The following is a 17,675-nucleotide window of genomic DNA, read 5'->3' as shown; positions in this document are numbered from 1 at the left end:
TACCTCCTGACGCTGCCGTATCATCAAGGAGATGCGTCCCCCCCTGCCTGCACTGGACACCCCTCCTGCAGCATTGGGGGGTCAGCTCCACTGAATACACCTCAGCCGGGACACCCCGAGCACAGGCGGCATTGGGGGGCCAGCTCCACCAAATAAACCTCAGATGGGACACCCCAAGCACAGGCGGCCCCCGTTGCTGGTAGAAATCCCATCTGGAGCATTTCAGTCCCGCAGAGCAAGGCGATTCCGCATGGTGAGCACAGCTCACAGCCGTCCACGCGATGCCCTGCGAAGGGTCTGGGAGGAACATCTCACCCCATCAGGGCATAAAATCTTTCACTGTGACTCTTGACATGACGATACATAAAAAATATACATATATATAAATACGAATTGTTGCCAAAATGCAACCCAAGCAGGAAAGGATGAGTGGTAGAAGCTCGGCAGCGTGTGGGCATCTGCCAGCCCTGAGCTGTCCCCGTGTTTCTGTCCTTCAGGGGCCCGTCAGCAGTTTGCAGAGGAGGTCGATGACGAGTGATGCTGGCTGCACAGTGTCATACTCCGCAAACAGGTGACACAGGTTCTCTGAATCTGTCTGGCTTTTGGCCACGAACCCAAAGATCCTTTGAAAAAAGGAGAGAGTGCCTGATGTAGTTTGGATTCAGGAACACAAAGGAATACGCTTAAACTAGCTCCGGCCACAAATCAAAACCCCGGTTCCAGCAATTCCACCTTGGCCTGCTCACCAATCACGTTTACTTGGAAACAAAGCAGCGGGAGAAGTGTTTCTGGCAAGGCTTCCCCGCTGTGAAAAGTTTCTGGAGCGCAAGGTAGAGCCAGATATAAACTCACTTCCTGAGCCCAGAGCAGCGAGGCGCTGGGAGGCGGATGGGTTTGGACGGGGATTATGCAGGAGGGGGTGTGCAGAGCTGGGCTTAGCCAAGCCTCTCATCAACCCTACAGAGCAAAACCTCCCGGGAAGCTTCTCCCATCTGTCCCACGACTCATCCTTGCCACCACGTTAACTTTTATAGCATCCCCTCTCAATTTTTAAGGTTTGATTCTCTGCGACATTTGCAATGCGCCCACTGGAGAGGTGAGGCTGGACACAAGCAGCATCTCCCCAGTTTTCCCCGGCACGCTGTGGTCCCCGTGCAGGTCTTACCTTGAGGACTTGCAGTACTTCTGCCACCTGAGGGAAGAACAGAATTGGATTTGCTCAGCAGAGTGGTATTTAACTCATTCCATCAGCTGCAAAGTCAAGGTTTAGATTTATAATAACTAAACCCAGTGTGTTAAGCCCAGGGCAGAGGATGCAAAGCCGGAGGTTGGGATTTGGGGCTTTAAGCGGTGCAGAGATGGGAGCAGCGGAGCGGTGCTGGGAACCGCGGGGATGTGAGCACCACACGGCAGCTCTGACCATCACAGACACCCTCACCCCACAAAACTCACTTTCTGTTCTCAGGATCCATGCCGCAAAACCTGATGGAAGCCAAGGGGTAGTGCCGCCTGAAAAACACCCTGTTGTGGGGAGGAGGAGAGTGTTAGAGGAGGAAAGCGCCCTGGCAGAGCTGGTGGGAGAAACGGGCGTTTGCAAATTCAAGCCTTGCTTGAACAGTTGTGGCTGCTGGGATTGGGGTTGAGTGGGACAGTGTGGGGGTCCCGCTCCCCAGGACTGCCCGCTGAGCCGGCAAAGCCACCTCCCGCCTCCCACTCGTGAGAAGCTGCTGTGAACTTCACGTCGAGCAGCATCACACCCTGTGCTACGAACACAAGGGGTCAAGTCCAGCCCTGGATTGCAACACGGATCGTCCTAGCCAGCCAGCTTCTCTTGACGTGCTGCAGGTCAGCGCGTTGGCGGGCCGAGAGGCGAGAAAAGAGCTCGGTGCCAGCGACGAGCTGTGTTTCCATGAGCCATCAGCTCTCCCTTGCATTTTGCCACTGGCGAGCCCTTGGCCGCAGCCCCATCCTGACCCCCCCAGCGGCTCTTACTTCCTCTGGATGTCCGTCAGCGTCACCCCCTGCTCCGTCACCCTGAAGTGCACCAGCGTGGGTGTGGGCAGCGTCTCCATCTCGAAGGTGGAGGAGATGGCTTTCTGGATGGCCGGGGCTCCTGTGAGCGTCTCCACGTTCACCGAGTTGAGGTACAACACGTTGCAAACTGCAAAGACAGCGCAGAGCACGGCTCAGCACGGGGCCAGCACCGCACCGTTCAGCGCCGAGCACCGCGGTGCCGGCTCCTCAGCATCATCCTGCAGAACTGGACATACGTATGCGGGTCAGATTTGTTTTTGATGCGAATTAAAGATTGGGTGACTCAGAAATTCTTCGCGTTTGTTTGAGTTTACTTTAATTCTTTTGCACTAATTGTTTTGAAAGCCAAAGCATTTAATTTCTGGTTTCTAAATGTCACATTTGGATGCTTTGTTTTCTCTTTATTACATATTTCCTTTAATGAAAAGCAGAAATACCCCAAGCCAACTAACGGCTGAAGGCCAACCTAGAACATGACATTTCAGGCTGATGGAGCTGTTTAAAGGGCTGCTCTGGGTCAACTGCAGCTTTTCAGCTTGCCAACTTGTTTTCAGAATTTCCAGCAAAACAAAGCGGTTCCTGGCTCCCCCAGCTGAGCCGTGACCCATCCATGCTGTGACCCATCCATGCTGTGACCCATCCATGCTGTGACCCATCCATGCTGTGACCCGTCCGTGCCGTCCCCTGCCCGTCGCTCTCTGCCCTCACCCGGGTACAGAAGAGAAGCAAAGACCCTTCCCCGTCCTGCTGTGCAGCTTCTATACGTTCCCCATAAGGTCCCTCAGCCCTGATCTCCCTCTGAGATGTTCAATGCTCAATACCCTGGTTGAGGGGAATCAGGAGAGAAGCTTAAAAATCAGGGGCTTTTTTAAAATTGTGGGAATTGTGGTTTTTTAAATCAGCCTTGGGACGTCAAGAACTGTCTTTTCAAAGACCAAAAGTCTCCTTTCTTTAAAAACAAACATCAGGTTTTCTTGCAGGCTCATGATCTGAGGATGCAAAAAACCCCATGGGTGTCTCCAGCCTGGTGATAGAGCCAGGAGGGGATCATTGCACCAGCACCCACGGATGCGTTGGGGTGACCTTGCTGCTCTGCACAGCTCCAAAGACCTGTTTGCTATTGGAAACTCGAGTGTCCCCTGGTGACAGCCGCCTCTTGCTGTCCTCACCTGCAGTCTTTGTCAGTGGGGATGGCGCGGATTCAGGAGCACAGTCGGGGGTGTCTTCTCCATCAGCGAGATCTGCACAAAGGACAGACAGAAGCACTGATGTCCACACCGCTTTGGGTGAAGTTCCTTATCTCACAAGAGGCCCAAAAACTCAGGACTGCTTATATCACAGGGGTTTAGAGCAGTAATTAATTTAATTATCCTCCACTTGTTCGCCTCTCATCTCCCCAATCCTCAGTGGTCCCCAGTAGAAGTCACCACCACCTCATACACAAGTCACATGTGCAGGTCCCTGCTCCACCTCCAGCCAGGGCGATCAGCCCCATTGTGGGGACACCTTGGGGGTTCAGTCCCCTCCCCACTGCAGGACCGTCCCCATGTCCCAGCCCAGCGGTGGGGACCGCTCGGAGCATCTCTCCTGCGCCCGTCACCTACCTCGGGTGGGGATGCTGAGCTTGCAGGGCAGTGCCAGCGGGGTGATGGCGTGCTGGTACACGAAGGCAGAGAGGCTCCCTGCAACACAGAACCACCAGTCGGAGGGGCCCTGGTGCCCAAAACTTCCCACCCACACACCTCTGGCCTCTCAACAGTGTCCCAGGGAGCTCAGAAGGAGGGAAGCGGGGGGCTCAGCTGGACTATTTTGGGCCTTACAGCGATAAATGTGTGTTTTCCAGCTCTGTTCCGTGTTCTTGTTTTGGAGACTGCTACCACAGGATCCTGGGGCTGGGGGGACCCCATTCTGACTGCAGGGCCACAGAACAACCCCAAAATTCACACCGTGTGTCTGAGGACGTTGTCCATTCTCTCCTTGAACACTCTCAGGTTGGGGCTGTGACGCCTCCCTGGGAGCCTGTTCAGTGTCCAGCACCTCTGGGTGAAGAACCTTCTCCTCACGTCCAGCTGACCCTCCCCAGCACATCTTCTGCCATTCCCTGGGGTCCTATCACTGAACACCTCGACATCGCCATCCTTACCGAAATACAGCTCCTCGCTGGCCCCTTTCAGGTGCACCCCTTTGGCAGACGACTCGATGAGGAAATGCCGGACGAGGTCACTGCTGTCACCACCTGCAAGAGGGATCAAAGACACCATCAGCACTGGCACAACCACCGTTCTTCCACCCTTGCCCACCCCAGGGCCCATCCCAGAGCAGCCACAAGAGCTTGTTTTTCAGTATTTTTATCTTTCAGTACTTAAAAGGGGCCTCTAAGAAAGATGTGGACAGACTTTTGAGCAGGCTCTGTTGCGATAGGACAAGGGGTGATGGTTTTAAACTAAAGGAGGGGGATTCAAGCTGGACACAAGGAAGGAATTGTTGGCCCCGAGGGTGGTGAGAGCCTGGCCCAGGTTGGCCAGAGAGGTGGTGGATGAACCATCCCTGGAGACATCCCAGGCCAGGCTGGACGGGGCTCTGAGCAACCTGAGCTGGTGAAGATGTCCCTGCTCATGGCAGGGGTGGCACTGGGGGAGCTTTAAGGTCCCTTCAACCCAAACTATTCTGTGATTCTGATTCTGCTCTGTGCACTGAGCGTGGTGCCGGCCCCTCGTGCCTGGGGATAGACACACAGACCCCACCGCAGCATCACTCGCACAAACAGACTCCCGCAGCTTCCCAGCTTCCTATAGTCTGACTGGTTCCAGTTCAATTCCTGAAGCAAACCCCACCTTTCCCAGCGAGTCCCTCTACCTGTCTGGCTGCTGGATGGAGAGACAGGAACCTTCATGGCCAGCCCGAAAGACCCTCGGTACGACGTGCTGTCCCGCACCACGAACGTGCCTGGCTCCTTGTCCCTCAGCAGCTGGATCGCTGTCAAAGCACAGACGGAGGCTCAGCCAAGCAAAACAGGTGGAACGTCCCCGCTTCGCGTTTGCATCCGGCCGATGCTCTCGCAGGGAGCCCTTCCTTGGCAGCGCCGAGAAACACTCAGGAGTGTTTGCTGAGCACACACACGTCCCTCGGGCAGGTACCGACCGCGGTGACCATGCAGATTGAGGGACCAGCTCGGTCCCACGTGTCCCTGCAGTCCCCAGGACAGAGTTATCCCTTGCCCTGGCCACGCTGAGTAGCAGCAGAGGTGACAGAGGGGCCACGGCACAGTCCATGTTTCCAGGTTTCCCCCTAGACCTGTGAGCGGGTCTCTCCGTATCCAGCAGCGCTCGGTACACAGGGTGTTTCAAAAAGATGGATGCAATTTGAAATCTTGGCCCTCAGGATCCCCAGACATTACATCCTGTGACTTTTTCTTGTGGGGATATGTCAAAGACTCTGTTTTTTGCACCACCATTAGTGACTAATCTGGATGAGCTCAAAATCAGAACCATGTCAGCGATGACCTCAGTGGAAGAAGACACTTTGAGAGGCATTTAATTCGACTGTCGTCTCAATGTCTGTACAGCAGGTGGAGGGGACACAGAGTATTTATAAAAAGGTTACTAAAACTTGATAACTCACTAAACCATTTGTAAATTTGTGTGTAATTGTCACGTGCTGCCATTGTGAAATAGACTGCTTTGAATTGGGTCCATCTTTTTGAAACACCCTGTACTTTGAATTTCCATCATTGAGTCCTTGTGGGACGTCAGCATGGGCCAGACCTGGACCGAGGGGCTGCATGGAGACAACCCCAGCCCCAGTCTGAGGTGGGGTGACCCCAGCAGAGCCAGCGGCTGCCTTACCCTGGTCCCTGGTGATGCTCGGTTTGAACCAATACTTCGATGTGTCCATCACGAACTTCATGGTCGGCTGCTCAGCCCTGAGGGGACCTGCAAGAGACACCTTATGGTGTTAAGGCCAGCGAGGGACCTGAATAAACCTTCACAGCAGACATTCATTCCTCAGAATAGTTCATTCTCTGTGTAATTATCTCTCTTGGCAGGCTGCGATGGAGCGTGGAGGGGCAGCGCATGGCATCTCCCAGCAGCACCAGTCTGCCCAACCCCACACAAGTCCATGGGACCATGGAGATTTACACCAGCTGAGGATCCGACCCACAAAGCCCTCCTGCTGTTCCCATAGGGATCCCAATTAAAACCCTCTGCCTCCAGAGCTGCCTCTGCTAATCTCCAGAGAACAACAGCCCTATTGTTTCCCCTTGAATAAGGGACCTTATAAACTCTGGTATCTTTCGATGTTCTCCAGAGCAAACTGGATCCCTTATCCCTCCTCCCCACCCCTTCTGGGCCCACAATCAAGTATGAAATGACAGAATTATGGTTCTCATTCTCAGGTGCTATAAATACATGTATCTGCATCTCCTTGAGGGGACCAGAGCGTTTCGTGTTCCAGGATCCAAAATGCCGTGGCCAACGAGGGTCATCAGCAAAGAGCTGGAGACCACCGCAGAGCCATGCAAACCCATGGAGGTCCAGCAAGGACCTCCAGCTCCAGCAAGGACCTCATGATGGGGCTCTGAGCAACCTGAGCTGGGTGATGTCCCTGCTCATGGCAGGGGTTGGGCTGGATGAGCTTGGGAGGTCCCTTCAATCCAAACTATTCTATGGTTCTATCTACAGATAAAACAGAGCAGAAAATGGTGTTTGCTCCTCTTTCCTGGCAGCTGTTGGGGTCTACAGCCCTTTCACCACCCCCCAAGACCTATCCTATGGCAGGGAGGTGACTTACCGTCCGGGACGCAGGACAGCACGGGTGCCGACAGCGCGTTGTTCAGGCCACCGAGCCTCGATGCTGGGCTGCAGCTGGGAGGGGGGCTCTGCTTGACGGACACTGGGGAGGCTTTGGTTGGCTTGGAAGATGCATCTCCTTGTTCCAGGCATCCGTTCACCAGCAGCACCGGGATGTCGGCTGCGGAGTTGAGGATGGAGGGGGGGCAACTGCTGGCCTGTCCCTTCTCGGGCGGGGAGGTGGTGGTGTTGGTGGAGCCGGTTGCCCTGGGCTGGTGGGCACTCAGGCCAAAAGCTTCTCCAGAGCGGGAGTTGGTGCTTGGGGAAGGCAGATGGGGGCTGCCCATGGAGCTGGCAGGGGACGGGCAGGCAGCGGCGTGAGCATCCGAGTCGTCATTGTGGAGCGAATGGGTGCTGCTGCAAGAGGGACAGAGAGCAGGAGCAGATCAGCGGGGTTGTTTAACCAGGATGGGACACACAGCCTAGCCCAGAGACCACGTAACAAGCGATGAGATGAGAGGAAACAGCCGTAAGTTGTGCCAGGGGAGCTTGAGGTTGGATCTGGGGAAAAATTTCTTCCCCAAAAGGGCTGTGGGGCATTGGAACAGGCTGCCCAGGGCAGTACTGGAGTCACCATCCCTGGAGGGTTGGACAGACGGACATGAGGTTCTCAGGACATGGGTGGGGGAATGGTTGGACTCTATGATCTTGAGGGGCTTTTCCAACCAAAATGATTCGATGATTTACCTTCCAAGGACGTAACTGGTGTCCGAGCCGGGGCTGGTGGAGAGCATGGAGACCCCACTGCTCCTCTGCTGGGCCCTCACCACCTGCACAGGCTTCAGCAAACTGTCAAAGCCCAGGGAGGTGCCGAGAGCCCCGGGTCCATAGGAGATGCTGTCCGTCTGTCCAGCCACACACTGCCAGGGGATGGTGACGCACTCAGATGCTTTGCTGCAGGTTGGGGTGCCCGAGCGGGGGCTTGCGGGTCTGGGCGGGCTGGAGAAAACCACACTGTCGCTCGTGCTGTAGCTGCCTCTGAGTCCCCCTTTTTGGGGCAGGAAGCCATTGCCCTGGGGGGACCTGGAGAACGGCGTGGCCGATGGGCTGGGGGAGCCCTGCAGCAGCTCGGGACATGGGGCTCTGCCTGGCGTCATCTCGATGTATTTAATGTCTGGAGGAGAAAAAGGAAGGTTAGCTGAGCTCTGGGGGCGACACGCATCTCTGTTCTTCTTTCTATTAATTTTGCCTGCAGTTTGCACACCCTGCAGGGCTGCTGGGTGCAGGGGAGGACCCCCAGCTTCTGTAGGGAGACCCCAAGGGCTGATTCCTTTAGAGACACCAAGTCACAGTGACCCAGCCCATAGGGGTTAAACGCTGTCACGTCTGATTGCAAGGCCAGCATCGCACAGCCAGTGCTTGCCGAGACCTGCAGCAAGAGGTGGGTGTTTCCTCTCTTTGTACCTGACTCCAGAAAACAAACATCTGGCTGCTCCCCCAGGATGACACCGGGCTCGAAGGGTGCCCGCGGCAGCAGGGCATCTCCCAGTCCCTTTACATGCTGTTATTTGTACAGTAACACATCTGATGGAGCATCACCTGCTCCAAGACCTTCAGTGAAGCCCCATGGCCGGGATAAGGGGGTGTTTGGCTCTCGGGTCCCCGATGTGCATCAGTCCCTGGGTTCCTATAACTTCTGGCTGTGCTAGAAGGTGCCATTTAGCAAGAGACACCGAGGCTGGATTTAAGGGCTTGCAGCATGGTGGATTCATCACCTCCCTGGGGAAGCTGTTCAGCGGTTGATCACGCTAGAGGTGTGTGTGCCTCTTTTCTAGTCTGAACATGCCCAGCGTTGTTTCCAGCTCCTCGTTCTTGCCCTGCCATGGAGTTTAGGAAAGTTCCCCATCTTGAAGGTGTTTCTTGGAGAGAGGAAAACCCTTTTTCTTTTAATGCAGCAAATCAAAAGTGCTCTGAACAGCCCTGAGCTCCCCGGCAGATGGTGTTTTGTGCCTCATTCCTGCCCTGGGACCTGCCGGTGGGAGCAGCCGACTCCAGGGTGCCTGGTACTGCATGGAACAACCAGATCTCTGGGGCACAAAGCCTGATGAGCAGGAAAAGCACAAGTCTGTACAGAAGTTCCTCGCCGAGCCCCTTCCCCGCGCTGATCGCAGCGTGGGATCCGATCGGCAGGGCCAGCACGGAGCCGCCGAGGAGGCGCCGGGGAAGGCAGAAGGGCTGGTCCCGGGGGGGATGCAGCCGGACCAGGCGTGGGGAAGGAGCCAGAACCGCGGCCGTTCCCCCTCCACACCCTCCCTGCCCCTGGCAGCTCCTCCAAAGCCTCAGAACGGCTCCGGAGACACGTGGTTCTGGTATCAGCCTGCAAACTCTTCCAGCAAACTCTTGGCCGGATGCTCTGTCAATGTCTCTCTCGAAAGGGGAAAAGAGTTGGGGTTTTAATCGCCCTTTGAAGGAATAACTGAAAAGCATCTGCACCCTGGGCTAAGGAGGCCTTTCGCCTCCTATTTTTCTGCCTTTTGCTCCTGCTTATCAGGTGTGGTTAAACCTCAAATATTTGCTCAAGACCTTGGCAAGTTTTTCAGCATCAAGGAGTGGCAGAAAGTGCCGCGAACACGGAGCGCAGCTGTCACGCGAGCTGAAACGCTCTCCTTTCCTCTCCTCCAAAACCACGCAAGCTCCAGAGGGACTCAGTGACTGTCATGAATGTCTCCTGTATTACTACAGCATCTGTTACGTTAAAAACCCCTCTCGTGGTTTGCACTAGACAAGAACCAGCCCCTCCTGGGGACTCGGGGCACCAGCCTCCTGCCAGCCCACGCACCAACTGACCGTGTTTGCAGGGAGTTGACACCTTAGGCAAAAAGGAGGGGTGTGGAAATGATTCAGAGAGGCAATGGGGCCCCATGCAGCCCCCCCTGCACGGCCGAGGGGAGGGAGGGAGGAGGGGGCTGAGCAGGGATGCTGTGCGGCGGTAGTAAGTTTGCTTAAAAAAAACCCAAAGAGCCGTTAAAAGAAAATGAAAGCTGAAGGGAGGCTTTTCCCACCAAATTCAGGGCCAGAGTTCCAGATGTTTAGCTCCACACTTGAAGCCAGATATTTCCAAAGCACTAGCACGCTACCTTCCCCTGGAAAGAGGCCTGGGATGGTTCTTCAAGGTATTTCTGTGTCTGAAGACACAGACAGGCAATGAGGCTTTTCAGATTCACAGAATCCCAGAATGTCAGGGGTTGAAGGGACCTGGAAAGCTCATCCAGTGCAATCCCCCCATGGTGCAGGAACACCCAGCTGAGGTTCCACAGGAAGGGGTCCAGGCGGGTTTGAATGTCTGCAGAGAAGGAGACTCCACAGCCTCCCTGGGCAGCCTGGGCCAGGCTCTGCCACCCTCACCAGGAACAAGTTTCTTCTCAAATTTAAGTGGAACCTCCTGTGTTCCAGTTTGCACCCATTGCCCCTTGTCCTGTCACTGGTTGTCACCCAGAAGAGCCTGGCTCCATCCTCCTGACGCTCACCCTTTCCATATTGATCCCCATGAATGAGTCCCCCCTCAGTTTCCTCTTCTCCAGCTCCAGAGCTCCAGCTCCCTCAGCCTTTCCTCACATGGGAGATGCTCCACTCCCTTCAGCATCTTGGTGGCTGCGCTGGACTCTCTCCAGCAGTTCCCTGTCCTTCTGGAGCTGAGGGGCCACAACTGGACACAATATTCCAGGTGTGGTCTCCCCAGGGCAGAGTAGAGGGGCAGCACCTGAACACATCACAGATCTGTCCTCTGGCACACCAGAGCGCTTGCAGTGCTGTGCAAAATTCTGTCTACTTGTGTTACCCCATGCACAGGGTGTCGAGCAGCTAAAACGCTGTAAAACAGCCACAAAGGGGAGTGTTTGGGTCAGAAGCAGCATACACAGCACAGCTTCGGATGGCAGGGATGCCAGAGAAGTGTTGCAATGGTTCACATAAGGCATCCAGGTATGAGAGCAGAAAGAGGAGGTTGGTATGTGCTGCTGATGTCCTGGCTCATGTATGCCAGGTATGCTACCGGAGGAGCGCATGAGCCCTGGAAATAAACAAGAGTTTCTCTGGAAAAATGACTGGGAACGTTGAAATGGGATGGTTGTGTAACCATCAGTACCTTAGCCCAGGGCTTTGGAAATTTGGCTACAAATCCTCGTGTACAAACCAAGTACAACCCCAGGAAGGGCTCCACTGCCCTTTGGAAGCGCCGAGTAGGACATGGTACGCGGGGCTCAGCGCCTGGCTCTGCTCACTGGTGGTAACAACTCAGATGAGGAGTTTTCCGAGAGCTACGAGTCCCATTTCTAATGAGAAATGTTTTCTCCAAAGACAGGGAAACAAACGCGAGGCTGGATTAAAGACTGCTCTCTCCCTTTTCTTGTGGATCCCATTGAGTTTGCTGGACATGAGATGTTCCAAAAGTGATCAGACTGGGGCCACTTGAGCAGGCGAGTTAGAGCCTGGATCCCCAGGCTGTTCTGCTCTGGACGCAGCACCCCACACTGATCCCAGCGGGATGGAGGGGTTGTCACTGTCACCAATGCCACCACAGGACCTGCTGGGGCTGGTGTGCCCAACCTCTCCACCCTGGACTTCCCTCTGCCTCTTGCAAAGGGTTTTCCCCAGGTCTGAGCTGCGCTGGCTCCCCCACATGATCAGCACCATTTGCCTCACCTATTCCCTCCGGATCTTGCTTGTTGGTGGCAGCAGCATCACCCTGAGAAGCAGGTTGGCCCGCATCCCTCACCGGCTTGCACGCGAGTGGCTGGAAGGTCGGATCGATTTCTAGGATGAGCTGGTTGAGACTCTCTATGGATATGTCCAAGGTGGGAGACGCCAGGTGGGTCTCAGGGACAGCGTCCTCCTCCTTGGGTTGATGCGGGGCAATGGGTCCCTCCTGCTGCCCCTTCCCCTGCGTGTGAGCAGCCACGTGCTCAAACACGGGGTGGGCTCCGTACAGCCCGGCGCTGGGAAGCAGACGCGCCGTGGTGTGCACCATGGTGGGGGGGTCCGCCCAGCTCTCCGTCGAGTAGTACGTGCACTTCATGGGCAGCGCGGAGCAGCCCGGGTACCCCGCCAGGTGCAAGCTCTTGCTTTCCTCCTGCGAGGAAACGCACACGGTCTGCCCAACGCGCAGCACGTGGTTGTGTATGACCTGTGACATGGTGTGGTTTTCTGGTCTGATGCTCTAAGAGTCCAAGGGAAACCTCCTCCTCCTCCTCCTCGCCTCCCTTTCTCCACCAGGAACCTCAGGCCCCTTCTTCAATCCAGCGTCTCGAGCAGAAGAAGAATCTAAGGAATGCAGAGAGAGGAGCGGTTACACAGGCATGCCCAGGGCAGGAGCAGACTTCAGCGGAAAAGTCTATAAAAACGGGGATTTGGGAGCGCAAAGCTGGAATTCAGCTCATAAGAAAACAAGCCATCCCGGATTGCTTTTCCACTGCGCTCCAGCCCCTGCTCCCCACGCCATGGTGCATCCGGGCAAGTGCACGGAGGATTAATTTGCAACAGCTTTTCAGGATTCAAAGGCCTAAAAATTACCTTTTGCTTGTTTTCCTAGTTAAGAATGAAGTATCAAAAAACTTTTGCATGGGATCCGGACCCTTGGAAACCATCGGTGAGGCAACGGTAGGCAGTGAACCCTGAGCAGAGAGCCAGGGAGATGGAGCCGCCTGCCAGAGCAATGTTCTGCGAGTGGGTGTACATTTGATCTGAGGGTTTATTTTGCTGGTATGGTGTGAGCTGAGCCCTGGAAGCCTGTGGCTGCTTCCTCACTCCAGGCGCTGCTCTAGGAATCTGATTGCTATTAAATGTTGAACACTCCCCGGCTTCGCTGCAGATAGAAAGTACTTTTGAATTCACCATTGCAAAAAGCCTGCAGAAGGTCGGCTTCCCTGGGGGGGTCTGGATAGTATTTGGAGGTAGGGAAGGCATCCAACCGCGTCGGGAACAAGCAGGGTCTCCTTGTGCCCATCGTGGCACGGCGGGAGCTGCCACCAAACACCAGGGAAACCTCACTTGTTTGTCTCAGGATGAGGAAAATAAGCCAGTCCCCTCCATACCCTGTGTGTATCTGCTGTGTAATACCCACAAACAGCAGGCTACACTTAGTAAAACATCTGTCCTTTCCTGCATCACCCTTGAATGACTTATTTACTCACCCACCTACCTGGGATTGATTAACTACGGAGTCACAGGATTAAGAGACACGTTGCCGCGGGCAGCGGGTCCGTAACCCCCGTGGGCGAGGGCTGGGGCGCTGGGCCGGCCCGACACGTCATGTCTGATATGGGGTGACTAACGTGGTTGGGTGTTGGGAGCTGTTACAGAGGTGGCTCAGCACAGACCAGCTTTGCCCTCGATTAATTATATAACCCTGAAGAAGATTCTCCTCTCGTCGGAGAAAGAGACACCCAGAATAGCACAGACTCGCAACGATTAGTGAATTAGAAGCACAACATTGCTGCTGTCTGCTGCTGCCATGGATCATCAGTCACACCAGTGACTCACAAAAGAGCTTGGGAGAGGTTTTTAAGGACTGCAGGAGTCAATAAATACTTCAAACCCATTTAGCTTCCTCCCAGCCCAGACCCCGCTGTGTCTTCTGAGCTTCTGATTGATTTTATTCACAGGACTAACAGGTTGGTCCATAAGAAACGCTCAGGAGTAAGGATGTGTCCTTCACCAAGACCTGGTCTGCAGGAAGGAAAGCACCTCTGGGAGACTACGGTTGTGCCTGTAGTCGCGAATTAAGACAGGCACATGACATTTCTGAATGACAACGTCACAGTGTTAGTACTGCAGAGGTCGGTGAGATGCACGGGCCGCACGTGCTGAGGTCCCACTTTTGGTTTCTTGCCTTGGAGCATGCATGTGCCGTGGTGCCGCCGGCACCGCCGCGAGGAGCGCAGCACGGCACGGGGTTCGGAGGGAACATTTGTTAAATATAAAAAGAAGAGTCATTCCAGGTCAAAAACACAAGCTAGATGGAGTGAAAATTGGATTCTCCCCTGGGGAGAAGAACTGCCTGGCTCCAGTCAGCGCCCGCAAGACAAGGCTGGTTTTAATTTAAGTAGGTACAGAAATAACGTGCAGCGTGCATGAACCAGGGCTGTCAGGGGGTTCCAGGAGCACACACGCAACAGCTTCCCTCCTCTCTTGTACTCCTGTTTGATCTTTCTCGTGCCTGATGCTGCCAGAATTATCTTCCAAACCTCATTTCTCCTCCTTTCCCTCTCTGGGTTAAAGTGAGAGTCTCCCAGGCTCCTCACCAGAATCTCAAGCCTCAGTTGGAGGTTGTTACGCTCGGAGGGACTGAGGTGGAGCACAAGGACCACGGGCGCAGGCGGGGAGCCCGTAGGGCACGGCAAAGCCGCCGTCACATCCCCGCGGTGCCCTTCGCTCCGGCAGCAGAACAAGATTTGCAGCAGAAGCACCGCGGCCCTGGCAGAGGTAACGCTGCAGACGTGCCTCCCAGGGCTTGGCCGCTTTCACTGGGGCTGGGAGGGTTTACTGGCTGTACAGAAACACTGGGGGAAGGAGTAGCGCTGTTGAAGCTCAGGAGAGGCCAGCATGAGAAGAAACGGGAATAAACTGGCCACAAATACATCTAGACTGGAAATGAGAGTTTCTGCTCCTCGAAACAGACCGTGGAACAGAGTTCTCCCTAAGATGAAGGGGACAAGCCACAGATTTAGGGTGCAGATGGACACACTGATAAAGGCTCTTGGAGAGCTGCCTGTTGGACCAAAAGTCCCATCTTGGTGAGGTGGGAGTTCCAGCTCACTCCAGCAACCCCAGTCCTCCCCTCCACCTCCAGCCCAGCTCAGCATGAAACACAAAGCCCCCCGACATGAAAAGGAGCTGGGCTGGGGGTGTTGGGACTGGAGCAGAGCTGGAGCAGCCGCCGGGGCTGTGGAGAGATGGGTGCTGCGTTTGGAGAGCTGTGGGTGCCCTTGGGCCAGGGCTGTGCTGACACACCCCGGCTGTTCGATAAGGTCCTGCACACCCATCCCAAACCTGCCCGGCACAGCCACGGCCACGTGGAGCGAGCCCCGTGGACCCTGCATGGAGCAAAGTCCCCCCGTGAACAACCCTGACCCGGTACAGTGGTTTCGGGGCGGACCCCCAGCTCGCCCTCCATTCCGGCTTTCAGCAGATCAGGCCAAATTGCAATTGCAAAAAAAGAGCAATTGCAAAAAAACCCAGCAATTGCAAAAATGCTGCTTCTCAGCCCTGCCTGGCAGCTGCGCACATGGAGCCCGGGATGTCCCAGCGCGGTTATTTGGAGCTCAGACATCGGAGCAGGGACACAGGCCCGTTCCCTGTGCAGAGACCCCAAAGCAGCAGAGCCAGCTGCCAAGTCTGGGTTGTTTGTTCCTTGCAACGTGAGCCCTGGGAGCTTCCCGATGACAAGGCTGTGACACATCCCCGCGCCAGGCAGAGCAGAAGGGACACCCAGGATTTATGGAGCTCATTACACCCAGCTTAATCATTGCAAGGGCTATGGGGTGACTTGCCGAGATTAGCAGGGCGTGCTGATGAGGTTGAGGAAAAAAGTTGCCAAGGTCATGCTGTGTTTTGCCTGCAGAGCAGAGAGCGCAGCAGTATCACATAGCAAATATTAATATACCTCCAGCTACTGGGGGGTCCGGCACCAACGCAACCCATCAGCAGAAGCCATCCTCCCCCAGAGCCCCCATCATTCCTTGTTTAGCAACATTCAGGCTTCTGAAAGGGTTTCCAGGGTTTTGGTTGAGGAGGGTTATTAGCAATGTCGAAATTGCTACTCAAATAACTCCCCCTCCCGCTGCCATGTTCCCTTTTCCTCTCCCGGGACGGCTCTTTCCCCTCTGGCAAGAGCTTCTCTGGGTGTGAGATGAGCAGCAGAACCAGGTCCCCGTTCCCCAGGGAGGTCCCAGCGCAGGGGTTCCCTCCAGCTCTTTGCAGGGCGAGCAGTGGACACGGGGAGTTGGGGAGGGGGCAGCCAGGAAAGCATCTTTAGAAGAGGGTGTCTGTCCAAAATTAGATTAAATTAGCTATTCCTAGGAATGTTTGAGATCAGTTACAGGAATGTGAGGCTTTCTAGACACACTAACAAGCTCCTCAGAGCACCAGTTTGGATTTTTCCCCTTCTGAGACCACGTTCTGCATGGGCTGCATTAGGCAGTATTATTACAATGGAAGCTGCAGCAGAAAAGCAACTGTTTCTCTGCATTTTGGAGGCGCCAAGGGAAGGGACAGGATGGGAGCTGCTGCACAGAGGGCTCTGCAGACCTTTATGCATTTCAGAAGGATGCTGCATGCCTGTGCTCCCCCCTGCGTGTTCCTTCGAGCATCCAGCATTGCATCCCAGGGCTGGAAACCTTGTGAAGCAGCAGATCACGCTCCATGCCTCTTCTCTGGGGTCCAAAGGACAAAGAGCACAAGGTGGCACTAAATACTCTTCCTCCCCTCCTCAGACCTCCATCTCCCTGCCAATACCCCCACCTACACAGGCAGCATATGGATCTCCTCTTGTGCGGCTTCCACGCAATCATCCCGCTGCTTTTCTCTCCTCTTACGCAAAGATGGATGCTCAGGACCTCGGTTTTGATTTCACAGCATCCCTTGAAGCCACCCTGAGTCACAACGCTTTGACCTCGATGACTGTCGGTGGCTTAAGAAAGCCCAGCGGTACCAAATAACCTCGCCTAATGCACAGGCAGCAGTTTTCCTCCCCAGCCCGACGCAAACCGCTGCCTCCGGCTGCTCACACTTCTCGCTACCACGTGGCATTTTTATTGCCTTGGACTCTCAACACTTGGCCACACCGCAGCCTCCCAGCGCAAAGCCGGGCGCACGCACACAGACACATCACCGCCCCATTGCTACCGGCTGAATTCACTTCGGAGTGAACGGAGCATCTCACGCCACGGTCAAAAACCATCTTAAATAGGCTTCAGACTCTGGGTGAATACGGAAAGCAACTGCTAATAAAACAAACCACACAGACTGTGGAGAAAAGTCCCAAACCTGAGCAATAAGCACAATCCCATGGCGTTTCTCAAAGAACACCCCCCAGCTTTCCCCACCCAGGATAAACAGCACTTGGTGTCTCTGCCAGGCAGCAGCGTTGTTCGGGCAGGAACGACCATGTCTTGGCTTATTTGAGATCTCTGCCGCAGATTTCTTCCAAGGCATAAGAATAATCACCAGGTAAATGCAAAGCAGCATCAGAATAAAGAGAAAAGGTGGAAGAGAGGAGCTGATACAGACTGCAAATTACATGAGAATGAAGGAAAAAAGGGCTCAAAAGACATGTGGAAAAGGCCCTTGAAAGCAGCACCCAGCAGGTACCTGAGCTGCCACGGCTCGTCCCCTCCTGTGCACCACTCTTGCAACACCTCCAACAGCACCTTGAGCTCATAAAATCAGCACAAGGGTGAGTCAGTGTAGGGACTCAGTCCTCCGGGAGCCCTGGATTTAACAGGAGCCCAGTCCCTCCCACCTGGGCTGAGCTTTGCTCGCCGCCCCTCGGTGCGCGGAGCACAGCCCTGCTCAGGCCAGGTGTGATGCAAGAGGGAAGACCCAGACGTTGGGATACAACCAGGATACAACCTGGAGCAGTGCTGAGCTGGCAAGAGGCCGAGCTGCCTCCAAAACATGCTGGCACTGAATGGCCGAAGGCAGAGAGCTGCTCAGGAAAACAACTTTCAGCTGGTGCAGAGCAGATACAACCTACAGCTGCCTGAAAGGAGGTTGGAGCACAGAGGGTGTTGGTCTTTTCTCCCAAGGAACAAGCGATAGGACAAGAGGAAACGGCCTCAAGTTGCACCAGGGGAG

The 17,675-nt window shown here is 55.0% G+C and overlaps 1 protein-coding gene across 1 annotated transcript; it reads right to left on the bottom strand.

Moving 5' to 3' along the window:
* Window positions 1-327: 327 nt before the first annotated feature.
* TNS4 (tensin 4) lies at window positions 328-17,296 on the bottom strand. The gene is made up of 13 exons (XM_065856289.2): window positions 17,190-17,296; window positions 11,526-12,143; window positions 7,572-7,998; window positions 6,826-7,241; window positions 5,880-5,966; window positions 4,891-5,010; window positions 4,178-4,270; window positions 3,639-3,716; window positions 3,204-3,275; window positions 1,993-2,161; window positions 1,453-1,521; window positions 1,166-1,192; window positions 328-623 (listed from the first exon to the last, which is right to left on the bottom strand). Exons 2-13 carry the CDS (start codon window positions 12,013-12,015, stop codon window positions 494-496), a joined length of 2,178 nt encoding a protein of 725 aa, XP_065712361.2. The 5' UTR covers window positions 12,016-12,143; window positions 17,190-17,296; the 3' UTR covers window positions 328-493.
* Window positions 17,297-17,675: the final 379 nt, after the last annotated feature.

The sequence above is a fragment of the Patagioenas fasciata genome, chromosome 22 (genome assembly GCF_037038585.1).
Source record: "Patagioenas fasciata isolate bPatFas1 chromosome 22, bPatFas1.hap1, whole genome shotgun sequence".
In the NCBI taxonomy this organism is placed as follows: Eukaryota; Metazoa; Chordata; class Aves; order Columbiformes; family Columbidae; genus Patagioenas; species Patagioenas fasciata.
This window is presented reverse-complemented; position numbering and strand designations above follow the sequence as displayed.

What these genes read in the sequence shown, in the direction of transcription:
- TNS4 (XM_065856289.2), bottom strand. Translation starts at nt 12,015, where the DNA reads ATGTCACAGGTCATACACAACCACGTGCTGCGCGTTGGGCAGACCGTG. An exon ending in GAGCATCACCAGGGACCAGG is followed by an intron (nt 5,011 to 5,879) that starts GTAAGGCAGCCG and finishes GTGCTTTGACAG; the next exon opens with CGATCCAGCTGCTGAGGGAC. An exon ending in TCCATCCAGCAGCCAGACAG is followed by an intron (nt 4,271 to 4,890) that starts GTAGAGGGACTC and finishes TCCCTCTTGCAG; the next exon opens with GTGGTGACAGCAGTGACCTC.